General features: G+C 33.1%; 3 protein-coding genes and 1 long non-coding RNA gene across 5 annotated transcripts in view; 2 read left to right on the forward strand and 2 right to left on the reverse strand.

Moving 5' to 3' along the window:
- Positions 1–431: 431 nt before the first annotated feature.
- On the reverse strand, positions 432–10,315 carry LOC135803404 (retinaldehyde-binding protein 1-like). The gene is made up of 5 exons (XM_065317005.1): positions 10,159–10,315; positions 10,022–10,110; positions 8,453–8,644; positions 1,077–1,329; positions 432–1,027 (listed from the first exon to the last, which is right to left on the reverse strand). Exons 1-5 carry the CDS (start codon positions 10,159–10,161, stop codon positions 611–613), a joined length of 954 nt encoding a protein of 317 aa, XP_065173077.1. The 5' UTR covers positions 10,162–10,315; the 3' UTR covers positions 432–610.
- On the forward strand, positions 1,411–8,428 carry LOC135803402 (uncharacterized). The gene is made up of 3 exons (XM_065317000.1): positions 1,411–5,906; positions 5,961–6,288; positions 6,338–8,428. The coding sequence occupies exons 1-3, from the start codon at positions 1,776–1,778 to the stop codon at positions 8,368–8,370; spliced, it is 6,492 nt and encodes a 2,163-aa protein (XP_065173072.1). The 5' UTR covers positions 1,411–1,775; the 3' UTR covers positions 8,371–8,428.
- A 4,161-nt stretch (positions 10,316–14,476) lies between the features above and the next one.
- LOC135803324 (uncharacterized) lies at positions 14,477–15,473 on the reverse strand. The gene is made up of 3 exons (XR_010550785.1): positions 15,317–15,473; positions 15,236–15,262; positions 14,477–14,780 (listed from the first exon to the last, which is right to left on the reverse strand). It is a non-coding gene; the product is annotated as an uncharacterized lncRNA (long non-coding RNA).
- Positions 15,474–15,921: 448 nt separating this feature from the next.
- Positions 15,922–21,693, forward strand: part of LOC135803323 (uncharacterized) — a 78,947-nt gene continuing 73,175 nt past the window's right edge. The window contains exons 1-2 of one of the 2 annotated variants that reach the window (XM_065316915.1): positions 15,922–16,321; positions 16,394–16,449. In XM_065316915.1, coding sequence (XP_065172987.1) covers positions 15,973–16,321; positions 16,394–16,407 — 363 coding nt within the window. In that variant the 5' untranslated portion in view covers positions 15,922–15,972 and the 3' untranslated portion in view covers positions 16,408–16,449. Of the gene's footprint in view, positions 16,322–16,393; positions 17,097–21,693 lie in introns of those variants that run through there. The other variant, XM_065316914.1, reaches the window with a different exon arrangement.

Below are 21,693 nucleotides of genomic sequence, written 5' to 3' on the forward strand. Positions count from 1 at the left end.
AGATGTATGAGGTGACCACAAACAAACTAAAATCAATGGCCCAGAAAACCGATGAGTTCCTGAACACACCTGATGAACTCTGGAGTGAACAATACTACCCACAAATCTACCACAAAAAAGCCGAAGCACAAGCCTTAACCCAATCTACAACAGGTCATTCCAAACCTCCTCAGGAGAAATATTACGATAAGAATATGGGTCTGTTAACAGCCCGGATAATCGCCAGACCCAAAGGTACATCTCCCAATAACTGCCCACATTGTCAAATCCATCACACCAGGAAAACTCTTGAACGTCAACAGAGTCTGACAAACATCTTCAAAGAGGCTCGTCAAGACTTTCAGGAATCCTCCAAGAAATGCTGTAAAGACCTAAAAGAGACCCTGAGGTACCCTCGAGGACAGAAATAAATTTTGGGACCACTTTGAATGTTTGAATTTAAATTACTGTTATTTTATTGAATGAACCAGAAATAAATTTAAAATTCATACAGAAAATAAGAACCCTACCAAATTTGATCACAAACCTAAGAACTATTTTATATATATATACAGAGTGTTAGATATAATATAGAATACTGTTGTAGAAATTGATGGTATCCCTCTTGAATTTAATCAATTTGAAGGTCTTTTAAGTAAACCTTTTGTTGTCCATCAACAACTAGAGCCATGTTGTTATTATTCGGGATAGTCTGTTGTCCATAACCAAACAACCCGCCCCACCATGAACCTTTTTTGATACGTTTAGTTTCATCCACCTGGTACTTCTCGCTGTCTTTCAACCAGTCTCTGTATTTATCCACCATTGATAAACTTTCTTCGTCTAGTTCTTTAACTGTGGGAGCTTCACCACCGTAATCTTTCGGCATTATCTCAATGGGTATACCTTCAGGTACGTTCCCTTTGTGGAATTTCACAAAGGATAAGAATTCAGAACGGACAAGTGGGAGGATGATACGCATGATGTGGTTGATGTAATTCGCAGTGTTCAGAACATGGATTTGTTTGAGTCTTGCAGGATGGGCTTCCTAAAACCATAAAAATTGAAGGTATTCCTTTGGAGGTTGATAAACTCACCTGGATGTAGTTTAAGAAGGCTTTTAAAGGTGGTAGAGACACTCTGGCTAAATGTCCCAGAGAAACACCTTTCATATCAAAAAGGACGATGTATCCTTCAGCCAAACCATCTTCAGAAAGGGCACAGTCGTTGAACATACAGAATCCTTTGACTGCATCAGCAAAAACCAATTTGGTGTAATCTGGGTCCTTGCAGGTGTACATCAATACCTTGTAACCATCCGGGGTAAGTTTTGGAAGTCTCACCACATGCCTGAAATAATTTTAAATAAAAAAAATCAAAATGGCTGATTTTTAAATTTTGTTTTTAAATATTTCTAGGAGACCATGAAAATTTCATGTTTATTTCGGCTGTCAGAGTTTGTTTAACCACCATCATAAAAGTCCAACTTTTGAAACGGTCCCTGGTCATCAAAATTTTTCGTGGACATATCAAATTTCAAATTTTATTTTACGGGACTATTCACTATCAGTCCCAATTAGTTTATTACACATTTGTAACTAAATTCTAAATTTAAGTGTTTTCATTAACCATCATCACTTTATTGTGTTTTTTTCGATTTTTCGAAAAAACAAATAAAGTGCTAGAAAATCAATGGAATTACCACATTCAGAACAACACCTCCAACTCATCTCTGAAACCATGTGATTTCTTTAATTGTACGCAAAAAATCAAAATTCTAGTAAAAAATTCTAAAAATGAATCAAGCTCAAAAAGTGTTGCGAGTGGCACGTGCATTATATCTGTCGAGCGCATGCGCCCATCGTGGAACTTGTCATATTGCATCACCCAAACCAAAATGGCTGACGTCTTCACTGGGGGCAAGCAGGCGACATCACCATCAACACCATGTTGGTGTGGTGAGTATTGCCCACCGGGATATGATCCGCCATAGTGTATCTAAGCTTCGTGGAATACGTGGTGGTCTTCCGATGAGTGTTAACCACTTTACCAATAAGCATCTGTGTCTACAACTGAGGGCGATGGGGTTGTTTAAGACTCAGAGGCATGAACATTCAACGAAAGCTAAACCTTCTAAGTCTTCAACGAGTCTGAATAAGGCTTTAACAAATTTGGTTATTGGTAAGGATAATACCAAGTCTTTGCTTTGTATGAAAAGTGGATGTAGAATCAAAACTGATGGGAGTCAGAGGATGATGAGTTCAAAACGTAGACGCAGAAAATCTAAGTCTAAGTCTAGATCCAGATCTAAGTCTAAAGGTGGGTCTTGTACTTATATTATGAAACCTAAGGATAAGAAGGCTAAGAAAGATAATAAGAAGATTTCTATTGAAGAATGTTGTTCTTATTGTGATGAAAGAGTTAGAAAGGCTTTGGATCAATTGGCGGCCATTGTTCAGTGTAAAGCTAGGGAAATAGCTGAAGGTACTGAGAAAAAACATAAGAAATCTAAGAAATCGAAGAAATGTAGGTCTAGGTCTAGGTCTAGGAAATCTAAGTCTAGGTCTAAGTCTAAAAAATCTAAGTCTAGATGCAGGTCTAAGTCTAAGTCTAAATCTAAGTCTAGATCTAAGTCTAAGTCAAAGTGTAAGGTGAAAAAGAAGAAATCTAAGTCTAAAGCAAAGAAATCTAAGTCTGCGCCATGTGTAACTAAGTCCAAAGTTGGTAAGACTATTCCTGGATCTTTGGAGAAGAAGAAATGTAAGTCGGATTCTTCAGTGGGTAAGAAGAAGTCTGTCATGAAATGTCAGAAGCTGGATGAGACTCTATCGGTTTTGAAGAAGAAACGCAGTGAGTGTAAGAAAAAAGGTAAGAAGGATAAGAAGAAAAAGAAGAAAGGAGCCCCTAAGTTTGTGTGCAAGAAAAACTACACTAAGGATTTATGTAAGAAGCGACCTCCTAAGAAGAAGAAGTCTGGGAAGAGTTTGTGTAAGAAGAAATCGAGCAAGAAGAAGTCATCGAAAGATATTTGTAAGAAGAAATCAAGTAAAAAGTTGAAGAAGAAGAAGAAGTCTTCTAAAGACCTCTGTAAAAAGAAATCAAGTAAAAGTTTGAAGAAGAAGAAGTCTTCAAAGGACATATGCAAGAAGAAATCTAGTAAGAAAATGAAGAAGAAGTCTTCAAAGGATATTTGCAAGAAAAAATCAAGTAAAAGCTTGAAGAAGAAGAAATCTTCTAAGAATATATGTAAGAAGAAGTCTAGTAAAAGCTTGAAGAAGAAAAAGTCTTCAAAGAATATTTGCAAAAAGAAATCTAGTAAAAATTTGAAGAAAAAGTCTTCTAAAAACCTTTGCAAGAAGAAATCCAGTATGAAGACTAAGAAGAAGTCTTTAGAAGAACTTTGCAAAGAGTTGAAAAAACAGACTTCTGAAAATCCTTGCAAAAAGAAGTCTAGTAAAAAATTGAAGAAGAAGTCTTCTAAGGATATTTGCAAAAAGAAGTCAAGTAAGAGCTTAAAGAAGAAGAAGTCTTCTAAAGATATTTGCAAGAAAAAATCTAGTAAAGACTTGAAGAAGAAAAAATCTTCAAAGAGTATTTGCAAAAAGAAGTCAAGCAAAAATCTGAAAAAGAAGAAATCTTCAAAATATATTTGCAAAAAGAAGTCAAGCAAAAATCTGAAAAAGAAGAAATCTTCCAAAGATATTTGCAAGAAGAAATCTAGCAAAAATTTGAAGAAGAAAAAGTCTTCCAAGGATATTTGCAAGAAAAAATCTAGCAAAAATCTGAAAAAGAAGAAGTCTTCAAAATCTATTTGCAAAAAGAAGTCGAGCAAAAATCTGAAAAAGAAGAAATCCTCTAAAGATATCTGCAAGAAAAAGTCTAGCAAAAATTTGAAGAAGAAGAAATCTTCCAAAGATATTTGTAAAAAAAAATCTAGCAAAAATCTAGCAAAGAAAAAATCTTCGAAAAATGTTTGCAAGACGAAATCTAGCAAAAGTCTGAAAAAGAAGAAGTCTTCTAAAGATATTTGTAAGAAAACATCTAGCAAAAACCTTAAAAAGAAGAAGTCTTTAAAATCCATTTGCAAGAAGAAGTCAAGCAAAAATCTAAAAAAGAAGAAATCTTCAAAATCTATTTGCAAAAAGAAATCTTCTAAAAATATTGGAAAGAAAAAGAAGAAATCAAAGTGGTCATTATGCAAAACTTCTTCCAAGAAAGATTCTAAAAAGAAGAAATCAAAGAAAAGTATCTGTAAGAAAGATTCTAAAAAGTTAAAAAAGAAGAAATCCAAGAAATCCAAGTCCAAAGTAAAATGCAGCAAAAGCAGTCAATCAGTAAGCCAAAACGAATACTGTGTTTTAAAAGCATCAAAATCAGCCACCAGTGCTGGTAAAGGTGGTACAAAATTACCCTGTAATGCCAAACTGAAGAAATGTCCATCCGGTGGAAAAGTAAAAGCCGCATGTGAAGCCCAACACAAAAAAGACATGAAAGCCAAACCCTCCAAAGACCCCCAAGAATTCTGCAAAAAACATGGCGTAAAAGACAAGAAAGGGAAAGGTAAGAAGAAGAAGAAGAAGAAGGAAAAGAAGAAGAATGATGGTATGGTATGCGCAACACCAAAGAAGAAGAAAGCCAAGGCCACTTTCAAAACAAAATGCAAAGACAAGAAGAAGAAGAAAAAGAAGAACAAGAAGAAACTGAAGAAATGTAAATCCTCTAAAAGTACAAAGTCTACCAAAGTTAAGTGTCTGGATGGTACCCGACAAGGTTTAATGGTTGAGTGTCCTGGTATGGACAGCACCGGAAAGGCTTTCATGGGTACCAAACCACAAAGGGTTAGTGGTGACTTCACCAGCCCTCATCAAACAACACCATTATCTCAGATTGAACTTTCGAAGAAACCCAGCGAGATGGAGACCTTTATCATCTTGAACCATAAAAAACTATCTGGGACCAATATCAAATCTGATAGGGTGTCCAAATCTAGTTTTGCAAAGAACTTGGACCTGGAATCTGATAAACCCTCTTCAACCAAGTCCAAGATCCCAAAATATGTTCCTCAGACCATGTCTATCACCTCTGAAGATGGAAGATCCACAGTAACCTATCAAAAAAGAGACTCCACTTATACTGATTCTTTGGACCATGGTAATGAAGTGTTGATAACCTCAGATGGTACAAATCACAAGACTAGATTATCAGTCCCACCTGATGCAGAGAAGATTGTCTTGGAAATTGATCTGAAGAATATGAATGAAGGACCCATCATCACCAAAATCACAGCTACACCAAATAACAAAGTGGAGGTTGAACAGAAGCAAGTCCTTGATGCAGAAACTGAACAAATCAGAAAATCTGCCATGACTAATGTGTCCTTGAAACGACCTCCACGAGCTGTGAGTGAAGTGAAGCTCTATACCCTCCAGTCTACATACCGCAGACAGGTGGTAGGTTCAGATATGCAAAGGGAGTTGATGAGGTATGTCAAGACTATCAAAGGACAGAAACCCAATACCCTAGTGTTTCAAGCTAAACCTGTCGGTGAGAACCCCAAAAAGAAGAAGGGTCAGAATGTAGAGGATGTTGGTAACAATGTAGACTTTAAACCCAAAAAGAGAGATTTACATTGTCATGGTAAAAGGACAAGGGTTGGACCTGCCATGGTTGATCCCCCAGTGAAACCCTATTTGAAGGAAGTCAGTGAACCTGCAGTGGATACCTATTCTTGTAAGGAACCTACTTTAACCAAGGTGGATATGGTCGACCCTAATAACCAAGTGGCTATCAGTGATCCTTTGACTAATTGGTATGATCCCATTTTGTGTAGGGACTTGAGGAATAAGACGTTTCAAGATATCTTCCCACCTGGTAAAGATCAAGATGGAGATGGAGTATTCTATGCGGATAGATGTTTTGGGGGACAGGTTTGTGAGTAGGAACTTATTATCTGTATGATAAAATATGTTGGGTAATTTTAGGAAGCACCTACTTTTGGGGTTTGTGACTGTTATCAACCTATGGATAAACCTACGTTTGGGGCTTGTAAAGGACCTCAAAGTGTTGATGATTATGTTCATTCCAAGGAAAGGGATACCTTCTATTCCCATCTTTTTGGAGAACCCTTACCAATTGATGAGTGCTCCCTGAAAGAGTTTGATTATTCGATACCAACTGAATATGATCTTATGATGGCCCGTAAAAGGGAGCACATGATGCAGATGTCTAGGAGGTTAGCTGAGGAAGAAGAAACAAGAAAGGCTTGTGAAAAGAAAATGAAGGACCGGTGCCGAACCCCTATGGGAAAAGGTTCTAGACTTATTTTCAAATAATTGTTTCTAATTTTTTAATATTTCAGTGGATTATTCTACGATTGACTTTGGTGAGTTGGTCCAATGTAGCAGAAACAAAGAAGAATCCCGTCGGATGCAATTGGAATGCTTTAAAGCAATAGCCGCCCATTGGAACCACCTCAATACCTTAAGAAAACGTCGCCAGAGGAAACGCCTGCAGAAACCTACAACCTATACAACTCTACCCAAAAGAGTAGCTACTTTCATGGATCCTAATCAAAGTACCACTTTAAGCCCACCTGGAAGGGAGTTAACTCCTGATTATGTAGACACTTCATCGGCAATTGCAACTGGTCATAAAGAACGACAACAATGGAGGGCTAAGAATTTAATGACCATGTCACTGGTCAAGGCTCAGAAGAACCCTCAGATTAAGGTGTACCGCGATGAGACCAATAGACGCCTTTGTAATGACTTTGAAAAGTGTCTGCATAAGTTCAAAATGGTAGATGCGGGTCACCCGGGACCTTTTAGTTGTAATCCCAAAAGGGTCTGTACCTGTCAAGATGATGACAAGTCCAAAGAAGATAAAAACAAAGAGGGTAAAAAGGGTAGCAAGAAGAACTTTATAGGTGCTAGTGTGGTACCTGTGATCATGTGTAACTACTTTGGGAATGAGACCCTTTCCAGACACAGAATAATATTTGATGCGGATCATGACAGTGGATTACCATCAGCTGTCCTTTCTTCAATCAATGACCAACAGGAGAATTACAATTACATAGAAGTTGATGGTAATTATTGGGGAGGATTAATATTCAAAATGGCGGATATGATTATGCCCCCTGTGAATTACATGATATCTAAGATGGTACCCAATGTGGTAGGACCTCACCTTGAGAGTAATACCCTTAAGGTCAAAGATGGTAAACCCAAAGATCAACAAATACCCAATGAAGAACAAGATACAAATAAAAATCAACCTGAAGAAAAGTCCTCACCTGAAACTATCAAAAATGAAGAAATGAAGAAACCTTCCCGGGAGAGTCTGGTAAACATGGTTGCAGGTTACCTCGCGCGGATATTCCCAACTACATCAACCCCAGATCAAGAAAAGAAGCAGGAAACAGGAACCACGACCAGGGAACCTGAAGAAAACTCATCACAAACACCAGTAATACCTGAAAACAAACCTGAAGATGCGGATATAATAGCACGTCGCCTACGAAATGTCCTCGAACACAAGCAACAAGAATACAACAAACTTCTTGCATCCAAAAATGAAGATACACAGCTTTCTATTCATCGCGTGAAGAAACAATTGGGAGAAACCAAGGATTTATTAGATGATATAACTGCTACTGTTCAGAAACTCAAAGAGAAAATCAAGGTTATAACAGATATGACCAATGCAAAACAACGAGGGTTAAAGGAAGCTTTATCTTCACATTTGGATGAATTGATGAAGAGTCAAAATGCCTTGGAAGCTCACTATGATGACATCAACAGAAGGTTGCACAATGTCCATAAGAGGTTAGCTCTTACTCGAGGTGAGGCCTGGAAGGATCTACAGGATGTTACCAAAAGAAGTGAAAATTTAGCGAGAATCCGCCGGGAAAGAAATGAAGATGGAAAAGCAAAAACCAAAGCAAATATGGAAGTGGAATGGATTAAAGCTATCACAGAATTGAGGGAGACTGTAGCTAAATTATACCTGAACATGGATGTGAGTGACCTTCAGATTAAACAACAGGTCAGTGAAATTAGACGTCTGGTACATGAAAAGGTAACCAATAAACGAGTGCAAGAAAGTTTGAAATTATTAGAGTTGACTATTGCTAAGGAGTCCCAACAGGATCAAACTAAAGAATTAAGGGCCAAGGCTCAGGAATTGAAGAACCAATTGAAGTATTTGAAGGAGTTGGCTTCCAAGGCCTCAGGGGCAGATTTGAGTAAGGAAAGAGAGCAGACTTTGAAGGAGTTGAAGGCGGCTGCTGAAGCTAAGAAAGAAGAAATCAAAGAGTTGATTAAGAATTTTAAGGATCAAGGAGATGATGAGGGTTCTCAGGGAACGGGAAAGGGCAAGGGCAACAAGTGACCGTCTAATGTCCATTTTCGATCTTTTAATACAACGTAATAAACTAATGATAAAATAAGTTGAGTGTTTTGGGGTTACTTACGCGAGTTCGATGCATGTTTGAATTGTTGGGTGATCCACATCACGGTTTGCGAATAGCATTGGAGTTTTTGAGCGGATGGTAAAGTAGCGATCGATGGTGTACTTGGTGCGAGTGAGGTCGTAGTAACAGGCGTGTAAGAAGAGGTACACGAAGTCGTCACTTATCGTTGGCAGATGCGGTTGAGTGAGGAGCCTGTAGGGAAAAGGTCAAAAGTTACTTAAGTTAAGTCAAGTTATAAAATACTCGTAACCTTGAATTAATTAGTTATTGAAATTTTGAGGATGACAATATGTTATTTTTAAATTATGTGACTTAAATAGTTTTACTTAAGTGTAGTGACTTAAGTTAAGTCATTTTATTTAAATTCAAAAATTGATATTATATTTTATTTATATAATTTTTAATTTTTGAAGTGACTTAAGTCACTTAGTGATGAGTCTAAAAAAAGGTCAGAAAGTCACTTAAATCAACTTCTAAATTTTCTTGAATTAATTAATTATTTAAATTTAGTAAATGGCAATATTCTTGTTTTTATTATGACTTAAGTCATATTTGAATATAGTGACTTAAGTAAAATCGTTTTATCTCGAACTAAAATCTTAGATAAATAAGTTTCAAAGATTTAAGTTAAATTTTAGTAATAACTGAAGCCACTTAGTGTTAAATCTTCAAGAAAATACTTCAAAAAGTCACTTAAGTTAAGTCAAGTTATAAAAATCCTTGAATTAATTAATAATATACAATTTAAAGATGACAATATTATATTTTTCCGACATGACTTAAGTTAAATCACTTTAATATCTACTGACTTAAGTCACTTTACTTAAATGTAAAAACAATAATAGAAATATAACTTTTTCTGTAAATTTTTATAAGTAACTTAAGTCATAACATAAAAGTAAAGTGACTTAAGTCACTTTTAGGAACTAATACTGCGTAGTTTGCCATTGACCACGAAAGTGACCACGAACATAATCAAAATTTATTCAACCGCCGAATTTAACATTCTTCAAGTTTACTTAAGTCCACTTAACCTTTACGCAATCGCTTCACCATCGCATATTATTAATATTTCAAAGGTGTAGACGAAAAATATAGTTCAATGTCATCACAAAAATTGTTTACGCTTGAAAAATTACTCAGAACTTAATAATTGCAGTTTAAGTACAATCACTGACAATTAAGTCAAAACACAAAATTTATGCGAATTCAAATAAGTCAAGTGCGTTCGTTGCTTTTTCGCAATTATTTACAATTTCCATGTTAATCGCTGATCAATGATTCAAATCAAAACTAATAGTATTGCACTTTATTTTATTACGAGTTGAAGGTTGTTTAAGTCTACTTAAACTAAGTAAACAATCGTTTAATTATGCTTACGCGGAAAGTATTCATCAATTTCCTGTAAAAAGTGAAAAAAACTTGGCGTGTGAAGTTAAACAAACAATTATGATGAAATTCATAATTACAATGCAATTTCAACACGTTTTAGAAATTGATTGATCAACAAATTAATTTCACTTTTACGTATTATTATAATTATTGTGAGGAATATTGTAATTAACTCACCAGTTTCGAATTTTTTGTAATTCTTTGTGTTTTCCTTCGGGGATTGTTTTCAGCCCGTCAAAAAACGGATGAGATGTCTTTGTCATATTCTAAAATTAATTAATTAATAAATAATTAGTGATTAGTTAATAATTTACCATTTTATTGCAGTTTTACACAATGGACACAGCACAAAAACTCACAACACGCGAATGAAAATGAAAATGAAAGTTGTTCACTTTCTGCAAGATGCAAAAACTGAACTCAACTGTTCGATGCGTTGTAGTTAACTGAACGAAGCAAAGTTTTACTTTACTCAGCCACTCCAGACAATATTTTGCTTCACCTCCATGCTTCCACACACTCTAACGATGATTATTAATTAATCAATATCTATGTGTACACACAATTATCACACTCATTTTGTGTTAATTTAAGTCATTTGACTTAAGTATCATGAATTAAGTCACATTACTTAAATGTAAAAAATTGGATAGTTAAAAAACTAGTTATTGATAAATTTCAGAAAAGTGATTTAATTTATTTATCTTGAGTAAAGTGACTTAAGTCACATTAGTATACTTAAGTAAAGTGACTTAAGTCACATTTATTTAAACTATAAAATAGAAATAATCAAATTAATTTGTAATTGATATGTCTCCAAAAGTGACTTAAGTCATATTACTTAACTATAATGACTTAAGTTATTTCTGTTCAATTTTTATTTCTCTCGCTGTCAACACAACATTTATCTTATATTTTTAATTTGAGTAATGTGACTTAAGTCTAAAGTCTCGTACATTTATGGTCGTTGATTGTTGTATTCAGAAATATTTATATAATGACGATGCACAATGAAGATAAATAGATAGGAAATTGCATAATGCTGTAACTGTACAGATTGTGTTCCTATTGGAATTGGAAACAAAGTGATGCACACGCATCACACAATCACTAAATACATAATGTAAGAAAATAGAAATTTTCGTACTTTCGTTTTTACTGCTTTGACAAATATCGACAATGTTTCGAAAAACTTGTCAAAACATACAACGGAAGTAATATTGTTAGCCAATTATTAAAAAATAATTAATTTGAATTGAATTCCTAAATTAAGTAAGTTAAGATTTAGTTAAGATGACTTAAGTTAAGTCAGGTAAATCCAGTTATGACTTAAGCCGAAAGTCAGTCACTCAGTCAGTGAGTAAGTAAGCCACCGATACCTACTACCTGCGCACTCAGCAATGATAAAAAACAAGTTGGGAAAAGTTAAGTCCAAATCGACTCGACTTAAGTCAAGTATGCAACGGTACATTTATGTTGCTTGCATTCTGCTGCAGTGCATTGCGTTGCATTCTGTTGCATTACTTACAGATGCTCGCAAGACTTTCACTTTTGGTGCGGTGCGCAAGTAACTTAAGTCACATCACAACAAACCACACATTGAAAGAGATTTTGAATATATATTTTTTTCAATGTTCAATCATAATATAAATAAATATTTAAATTATTTATGTTTTTAGCAAGTTAAGTTTACTTTTGAGAATTTACTTAAATTAAGTAAGTTTATTGTTGATGGAATTAAATAATACAAACTATTCAATCGGAGAAAGTGCGCACACATTTACACTTAAGTCATACAAACATTACTCGTGCTTAGATTGTGACTTATGTCTAAATATCAACAAATTTCAAACAAACTTTAAGGAACAGTAATTCTTCACATAACATTTAAAATAACATTAAGCGAAAATATTTGATATTTTAGTTTGTTTATATTGTCTATATTTACTTAAGTCACTTTACTTATAAATAGTGACTCAAATCAATTTGATTAAAAATTCCAGAATTGAAACAATGAAATAAATAAATAATTATTTATTGATAAGTTCCCAAAAGTGACTTAAGTCACTTTACTTAAGTATATTGACTTAAGTAACATTACTTAAATTAACTTAATTCAAATAATTAAATCAAATATTTATTAAAAAGTGACTTAAGTCATAATTTCATGATTATTGATTGACTTAAGTCATATAAGACTACATACTCCTACTAATATTAATCTCATTAGTCATTAGATGGCGTTTTAACTTAAGTCACTACACTTAAAACCTATTCAAGCAATGCTGTAACTATATCCATAACATGACTTAAGTCATAAGTGTGATAATAATTAAGTATCCAATATAGGTCAAAAGGTACTTGCTACCAAGCAATCACTCGATAATGTGCGGTTACACACAACAGCCGTAGCTGTATAGCAAGTGATTTAAGTGCATTTAATGCATTCGCGCATGCTCACACTTGCTCTACACCCAGCATTACACGATAGACAGACTTATATAATCAATGCATGACTTTCGTGACCGATTACATCATCATCAATTTATTTCCATGCAAAAACACCAAGATGCGCATGAAATGAAGAATAAAACGTAAATTCAATAAAGAATAAATCAAAACTTGCTGATTGTAATTTCAACACACGTGGGTTTACTTTTAAATTGGAATATGATAATAAATCCCTTATCGGTGGTTATAGCAATAAAATGAAATTATTCACAGATTTACTTGACTGAGGACAAAAATTAGAATGATTTTTATCGAGCGTAGCATTTACTTTATTATATTCAATTGTATTTTTTTTAATTCCTCTTTTATCAATTTCATTTTTTATATAAATACAAGTAAAAATATGGAATAAGTCAGTTGATCTGTTTATTAAGTACCCAACAAGTAACACAATGAAATTGGTAGTATTCTCTTTGGTTGTGGTTTTGGTCCTGGGAGCGGAAGGATACAGAGCTGGGGCTTCCATGTCTTCATCTTCCTCCTTCAGTGCTGGGTCACATCATGCTAGCATGGGAATGGGATACCGTCGTGATGGCTTTGATAACACCTATGAATTTGATAATAATGGTGATAAATGTGTCTGCACTGTTCCTGCTCCTCCACCACCACCTCCAAGTGGTTTGGTTAATGAATGCAAAGACCGTACAGTTGAGTACAATCCAGAAGTATTTGTTAATAGGGGAGATTAAAGAGGATAGATATTTGGAAGATGATATGGTGATAAGTAATCTTGTTACGAGTAGATTGATTCAATAAATGCTTCTCTGGATTATCTGTTTTATTTTATTGGTAGTACTTAAATGAAACAAATCATTTTTAAGGTTAAGTAAGGGTTTAAGTAATATTGGGGTCATACCAGTTCTTTTTCTCGAATCTGGGAATAAAAAAGGTTGGTATTGTTGGTAAGTTGTTTTTTGTTTATTTATTGGAAAGTTCCAAAAAGTGACTTAAGTGACTTTACTTAAGTAGTGACTTAAGTCACTTTACTTAAATCACCAAAATTCGAATAATTAAATTAAATAGTCATCAATAAGACCTGAAAAATGACTTAAGTCATAATTTCATGAGTATTAATTGACTTAAGTCACAGAAGACTACACACTACTAATCATTAGTCTATAGATGGCGCTTGTAACTTAAGTCACTTTACTTAAATCCTACTCATGGATTCTTTCAGAGACATTTTGGGATATTTCTCACCTGGTTCATCCCTTAACCAGTATTTTTTCTTTCTCACAAAAAACTTCATTTTTCTCTAAAATTTATAAGACCTTAATAATCATACCAAACGGTAGGTGTTTCAAAATTCTATCCATATATAGCAGGTATACCCTAAAAAGCACACTTTAAGCTTGCTTAAGTTTTCCATTTACTTACCGCAGATAAACAATTTCCTTTTTCGTAAACCAATTGTATATCCTTCCACACCTACCAAATATCTTTTATCTCCACCGATAAGAATAGAATATATTATTTTCCTGTTCACTTCCTTTACGATCCAAACTAAATTAAAATATATCGTGCGCAACGAATAAATCGATTCATTTCCATAATCCGCAGTGAAACATGGTACTTTTCATTCCCATAGATCATTACACTTTCTATATGAATCGCAGCCATTTTATATAAATACCTACCATCAAATTGAATACTTAACAGTTTATTACATATTACTAAACCATAATAAAGTGATCTATCACCTTAAATTCACCAAAAAACAAAAAAACAAATCAAAAATCAACCAAAAATGAAATTAGTGGTGTTATCACTGATGGTATTCCTCATTGTGGGAATTGACGCACTTTGGTCCCATGGTGGTGGTTTTGCTGGACACCATGCATCCAGTTCAATGGCGAGTTCCAGTGCTTCTAACTTTGGCAATTGGTATGTAATGCGTCGCAGTGCTCCTGGGGTGATCTACAACATTGAGAATGGAAATGATAAATGCGTATGTGTGGTGGATGAACCTGTGCCTCAGACGAAGGATGCCGAATGTATTTTGGATCAAGAGTTTGTTGAGGAGGCTAGGTCGGGGGAGATTATTTCTGGAGAGGATAGGAGAAAGTTTTGAAGAAATAAAAAATATGTTGATGAGGTTATAATGGAAGAATAAATCAAATGTCACATTAATCATTGTTTTATTTCATTGGAATTGATGGTAGATTTTGATGGTACCCTCCAGTTGTATATTCAGTATAAGTATTTAGTATTCAGTACTTATGAAAGTGTTTATGAGAATGAATATGTTTTTTTCTCATATGGATCGCTCGTTTTATTAGTCTTTAGGTAATAGTTGGACGCGTTGGCATTTTGGGCATTTGGGGTCTTGTTGGTTGTGTTGGTATGTTGCGCATAATCGTAAAGGAAACATTTTGAGGAATTGGGACGTAAGCTCCTTCGTAAGTCACTTTTACTGGAACACCATCTGTGGAAAAATATATTATTTAAAAGAAGGTTTTGGAGCACATCAGCAAAATTTAAAAAAAATTGTTTTTTGCTTTGGGTTCTAAAAATAATTCATTTTTTTGAAAAGTATTATGAGTATATGGTGAGGAATTAATTTCTCTTTAATATGGTAGAAATATTAATGCAGTGCGTTTAGTATTTTCCAAGATATTTTAGTTTTTTGGATTTTATTCAAAAACTATCAAATAAAATTTTTCAAAAAATTGATATTGCATAGATTATAGCTAAAGGTATTGTTCCTACAAATTTCAAAGTTTAATTTTAAGAATTCAAAGCAAAAAACGTTTTTTTTAATTTTTGAAATTTATTTTTTTTAAATTTTAAAATCTGTAATTTTAAATATCAAAACACCTTCAAATTATTTTTTTTTGTCTAAATACAAATCAAATCTTCCAAATTTTTATTCCTACTTACCAATAATTCTTGTATAACTTGGATTATCTGAAAAAACAAAATTAAAACAATTTTTTTTCAAATTAATCTCCAAAATCTTACGATAAACAATTTTTATCCCCTTTGAAGCACTCTCCACCGCATTCAACATCAGTAAACCCAGAACGAAAGCAACAAGCATCCTGCGATAAAAACAGAACTAAGTTACTAAACTACATAACATAACGAGCATAAACTTAACAAGAGCTCACAAGCCATACAAGTGCTTATCAAAACAAGCGAATGATATCATTGTTATTTTAATTTTATTACTTTTTTATGTCTTGTTATAAATAAAATACAATTTATTACCCAACAAATTAACTTACTTTATGCGATTCAATAATGAATTAAATTCTGCAGTTAATTGTTTTTAAATTTTTTAAATACCTCTAATAGTTTAAGAGATATTCAACTTTAAACATCATAACCTCACTTTTATACTATTAATATTAAAACGTATAAATATGACACTAGATGGCGTGATATACTATTGTAGATTGTAATTTCATGCATGAATTCAAAATTAATAAACAATCTGTTAATAATCATGCAATTAATTAATTAATAAACACAAACAACTTGTAATTAAAGTCAAATGCAAATAAATTATTCATAAACTACATATATAGGTACCACTTGATGGTATGCCGTTTAATTTCATCATGAATTGCTCAACGGTAACCGCTATTGTTATTCTGGCGTTAAATTACTTTAATATGGTTGAATTACAATTTGCAAAATGGGTCCCACCACCAGCATGGGTACCATATAGACCTGGTGTTCCTTATAGGCCCTTAGGCGTAGGCGTTCAATTACCTGCACCAGTTACTGTGGTCCAACCGGCTGTACCCATCGGTATAGCTCCGGTTCATGCAGCAGTTCCTGGTATTCCTTTGGATGGAAGACCACCAGTTGTAATGGACACCTCCAACCGCATCGTAGTAGAAAATAATCACTTTGGAAATACTCCAAAGGTGCATTTATTGTCTTATCAATGGAGGAATCCTAATGGTGATGAATGTGTTTGTAAAAAAAGACCTGGAAGTGGACCCACACCACGAATGGGTATGTAAAGGTACCTAGGTTGAATAATAATATTTTTGGTTGGTTTTTTATATTGTTCTGTTTATTTTTTAGTTTACTGTGATTAAAGTTTGTTTACTTAAAATCCAGGCGTTGAATAAAGAGCGTTTATGCTATTTTGATGTCTCACCATCAAGTTACTCTCCCATGAAATTAAAATTGTATGATCCTTAATAAGCTATCGGCATTAATACAATTTAAACAATAGTATAATATGCGTACAAATTAACTCCTATAGAATTTAGTATTTTGGGCAATTCCCCAATTTCCTACTTCATTTCATGTCCGAAAATAGGCCCAAAATAGACTATAAAAACCCACGATGGTTATGCCGCATTTGTCAGTGGTCCAGCTGCCTGATAGACTGTTTTCCTGAGAATTTCAAATAGTTTTTGAAACAAGATGAAATTGGTGGTGTTCTCGTTGATGGTGATCCTTGTGCTTGGAGTTGATGGGATTTTCAGAAAGAGGGGAATGTATAGGCAAGACGAGGACGACGATGAGGACAATATTTATGCGGTTAAGAACATGGGTGATAGTTGTCTATGTTTTGAACCCACTGAGGAGGCCAGGAACGATGAGATTATTGATCCGGAGGTGGAGGAATTGGTTTCCAGGAGGCGTGGAAGGCGTGGACTTCCGTCACTCAAACGTCTACTTACCAGGATGTTCATGAAATAATGATTTTATTATCTTCTTGTATTATCTTATCAAATGATATTATTGATTCAATAAATTTCAAGTTGCACCACAAAAATTTTGGGTTTTTGAATATTTTGCTTAAAAAATTGACGGTACCCTCTTAATTTTAACAAAAAATTAAAGAAAAACATTTTAATCATTATTTTAGGTTGTTTTTTTTTATAATAAAAATATTTATTCAAGCAGAAATAAATTTTTTTTTAAAGATTTTCCCTGAAAAATTGATGGTACCCTATTAATTTGAAGGAAAATATGTTGATAAGCATATTAATCATTATTTTAGGTTAGGTTTTTTATAATAAAATGATTTATTCAAACACAAATGAGTTTTTAAAAATATTTTACCTGAAAAATTGAAGGTACTCTCGTAAATTCTGAAAAAATAAATAAAAAATCATTTAATTTTGATTTTTAAGTTAGTTTTGTTATCAAAACCTAACCTATCAAATTATTTTTAAATTTTTTAAATTTTTTTTTGATAAAAATTGTTTATTACCATATTTTGACCTCTAAAAGTAATTATTTTATTGTTTACATTTTGACCATAAACTCTTGGATGTTATAATTATTCATATCATATTTGGTAATAACTGAATTTGGTATTAATGAAGTTTTCCAAGTTTTGCGCAAATGGTACCACATGAAGTCGAGTCTGTCACCGAATCAAGTGGTACCCTCTACTCACCTTTACCTAACAAATACAAAAGCTTTCCAAAGTGCCTCAGCAACAAACCCTTTATATAACTTTTCATTTTTGTTTTAATGGAATAAGTATTTAATTATTTCGTATTTCTTTGTCCTGAATAATTAATTCTGAAAAAGTAAAACAGTTTTATTAACTAATCAATTCCATTACCAAATAGTTTTATAACCTCACCTTTAAAAAATGAGTTCTGCTCTGAATAATCTTTTAAATTATAATATAATGTGCGTGGAAATGAAGTTGATGCAATTTACAATTTAAGGTTCTTTCAATTTTCTACATCATTAGTGTTAATATAATTCTGCGCTATAAAAGCGCTCGATTGAAACTGGAATTTCAACCAGTTGTAGAAAAACTGACCCTGATAGTTGTCTTCTGAAGAGTTACCAAGTTCCCATAAACACCAAGATGAAATTAGTTGTGTTTTCGTTAATGGTGATCCTGGCGCTTGGAGTCGAAGGGCATTTTGGTCGAAGGTCATTTCGCAGGTCTGATTTGGAGGAGGAAGAGGCGATTTATAACGTCAAGAACCTCGGCGATAGTTGTCTTTGTTTCGAACCAGTGAGCAAGGAGGAATTAATAGAGGAGGTCGAAGATGAGGTGGCAAGAAGAGCAGGAGGAATATATGATTATAAAAATAATCATTTGATACCAAGGTTCGACTAAAAAATTGCAAAATTTTTGATTACAACTTTAATTCAATAAAGATTAGCATGAAAATATTTGTTTTATTATTTGGTACCCTTGAGTATATTCTATAACCTAAGTTATTGAATAAATAATTTTATTTGATAATATAAGATAATAAAGAGCATAATATAATTATTATTTTATGAAATGCTGGTAAGTGGAAGTAAGTAGTGTTAGGTTGGGTTTTTATCCAAAAAACTAACCTAAAATTCAAAATTAAATGATTTTTTATTTATTTTTTGAGAATTTAAGAGGGTACCTTCAATTTTTCAGTGGAAATATTTTAAAAACTCATTTCTGTTTGAATAAATCTTTTTATTATCAAAAACCTAACCTAAAATTATGATTAATATGCTTATCAACAATTTTTCCTTCAAATTAAGAGGGTACCATCAATTTTTCAGCGAAAATTTTTCTAAAAACTTATTTCTGTTTGAATAAATCTTTTATTATAAAAACTAACCTAAAACAATGATTAATATGCATATCAACAATTTTTCCTTCAAATTAATAGGGTATCATCAATTTTTCAGGGAAAATCTTTTAAAAAACTTATTTCTTTTCGAATAAATCTTTTTATTATTAAAAAACTAACCTAAAATAATGATTAAAATGTTTTTCTCCATTTTTTTTGTTAAAATTAAGAAAGTACCATCAATTTTTATGCAAAATATTCAAAAAACCAAAATTTTTATGGTGCAACTCGAAATTTATTGAATTAATAATATCATTTGATAAGATAATACCAGAAAATAATATAATCATTATTTCATGAATATTCTGGTAAGTAGACGTTTGAGCGACGGAAGTCCACGCCTTCCACGCCTCCTGGAAACCAATTCCTCTACATCTGGATCAATAACCTCATCGTTCCTGGCCTCCTCGGTGGGTTCAAAACATAGACAACTATCACCCATGTTCTTAACCGCATAAATATTGTCCTCATCGTCGTCCTCGTCTTGCCTATACATTCCCCTCTTTCTGAAAATCCCATCAACTCCAAGCACAAGGATCACCATCAACGAGAACACCACCAATTTCATCTTGTTTCAAAAACTATTTGAAATTCTCAGGAAAACAGTCTATCAGGCAGCTGGACCACTGACAAATGCGGCATAACCATCGTTGGTTTTTATAGTCTATTTTGGGCCTATTTTCGGACATGAAATGAAGTAGAAAATTGAAGAATTGTCTAAAATACTAAATTCTGTAGATGGATAGAAGGATCACCATCAAAGAAGAACACCACCAGTTTCATACTTTTTCACTAAAATTATCAAAAGTACGATAATTCTAACCAACTAAAGGAAAAAAACAAAATGTTTTTTAACCTTACTTTCACAACCCTTATTTATATTATATGTATCTAAGAGGGTACCATAACTTATTTTATCCTCCTCACCATCAATACAAGGTGGTATGTCTTAGAATATTTGATCCTACCATCAGATTCAATAGAAACCCATAAAATTATCATTTACCAGATATTATTCAATGTAGTTACCTTTGGCCTTTATAAAAATTTAGTATAACTGGCAGTTCCAGGTACCAGGAATACCTTCTGTGTGATTTGAATATTTTTAGGGTCTTTACAAATGATTTTTTTAATTTCATGCCAAAAATCAAAAATTGTAATCACAAATTTAAAAAATACTGTTTTCATAAATTTTAATTTTACGTACCAATAATAACTTATCATAACCTCACTTTTACAATTAAATCATTTTGGTCTGTAATCAATTTTCCATAATATAAGAAAATGAAAAATTAACTCAAATGACCACTTTTCCTATTAAATCAAATTCAATTATACCATAATTTGCGTGGAAATGAAATTTATACAAATTAATATTTTAGGATTCATCCAATTATATAAATGATTACTCAGGAGAATATTCTTCCAATATAAAAGCCTGTGGTTCAAACAAAGTATGCATCAGTTATTTTCCTGATTTTTCTGAAAAGTTACTAACAACATCAATACCAACATGAAATTGATGGTAATCCCTTTAATGGTGATCCTCACTCTTGCAGTGGAAGGCCACTTTGGTAGAAAGACATTCCGCAGGTCTGATTTAGAAGAAAACGTGGAGCCAATTTACAAAGCCAGAGACCTAGCCGAAACATGTCTGTGCTTTGACTCAGCAAACATACAAAAAACACTTCAGGAGTCTGAAGACGAAGCAGCTCGTCGCATCTTTTTCTTGTTACCTGATGAAGATTACCCGTATTACGAACCGCCATCATATTATAAATAAATATGTAATATGTTTAAATATATAATATTACAAAATATTCAATTGTTTCCATTTTCAAAAATAACCTTAAAAATATTTATAACCTCACTTGACTTATTTACCACATGATTCATGATCCATAAATAACATTTCTTAATATAGCGTGATTAACTCATATTATAGTCATTGCAAATCACTGCAGCTGCTCCCAATGAAAACTGTTTAAATTAAAATATAATATGCGTGGAAATTAAATTTATACAATTTTTATACCATATGGATCTGCCAATTTTATACATCATTACTGATATAGATATTCTTGGCGTATAAAAACTCATGGTCCCAACCACAAATGCATCAGTTGTCTAGCTGACCCATTGTCGTCCATTGAAGTCACTTAAGTCACTTAAGTCAAAATCAAAAACAAGATGAAATTGGTTGTATTATCAATGATGGTAATCTTTGCACTTGGAGTTGATGGGATTTTCCCTAGACCAGGAATGATTCGGAAGGTTTTGGAAGACGATGAGGAACCTATTTATGACGCTAGAGAACTGAGTGACAGTTGTCTTTGTTTTGATCCTGTAAGCGCGCAAGATGCACTCGTAGATGCCGAAGAAGCGAGAAGACGACGAGGACGGCGATCATATGGATTTCCATGGATATAAATAAATAATAACAATAAATTTATTTGAAATTTAAAAATATTTGATTGAAGTGTGGTTAGAATGAATCATAAAAAATTACATAACCTCATTTGATTTGTTTGTGGTCTAGTATTTATTTATGGAGATTACAGTTAAGGAAAATGATCGATTTCATAACTTATCGAATAATATGCGTCCAAATTGAGTTCATACAATTTCGTATTTTAGGGATTCCCAATTTTCTACATCATTAATGATTAATTTATTCTGTTGCTATAAAAGCGCATTATTCGGTCAGGAAAATGTATCAGTTCCTTCCTTGACTGAAAAATACTTGTCAATTGACAGAAAAGTAAAAAGTCCAAGTATCAAGAT

Source organism: Atheta coriaria, unplaced genomic scaffold (assembly GCF_025399875.1).
Source record: "Atheta coriaria isolate IRGN ID8LTWV9N9 unplaced genomic scaffold, Caltech_Dcor_3.1 hic_scaffold_2_pilon, whole genome shotgun sequence".
Taxonomy (NCBI): Eukaryota; Metazoa; Arthropoda; class Insecta; order Coleoptera; family Staphylinidae; genus Dalotia; species Dalotia coriaria.

What these genes read in the sequence shown, in the direction of transcription:
- LOC135803402 (XM_065317000.1), top strand. Translation starts at nt 1,776, where the DNA reads ATGAATCAAGCTCAAAAAGTGTTGCGAGTGGCACGTGCATTATATCTG. An exon ending in ATAGATGTTTTGGGGGACAG is followed by an intron (nt 5,907 to 5,960) that starts GTTTGTGAGTAG and finishes GGGTAATTTTAG; the next exon opens with GAAGCACCTACTTTTGGGGT. An exon ending in CCGAACCCCTATGGGAAAAG is followed by an intron (nt 6,289 to 6,337) that starts GTTCTAGACTTA and finishes TTAATATTTCAG; the next exon opens with TGGATTATTCTACGATTGAC.
- LOC135803404 (XM_065317005.1), bottom strand. An exon ending in TTACAAAAAATTCGAAACTG is followed by an intron (nt 8,645 to 10,021) that starts GTGAGTTAATTA and finishes TTTTCCCTACAG; the next exon opens with GCTCCTCACTCAACCGCATC. An exon ending in CCTTCTTAAACTACATCCAG is followed by an intron (nt 1,028 to 1,076) that starts GTGAGTTTATCA and finishes TTATGGTTTTAG; the next exon opens with GAAGCCCATCCTGCAAGACT.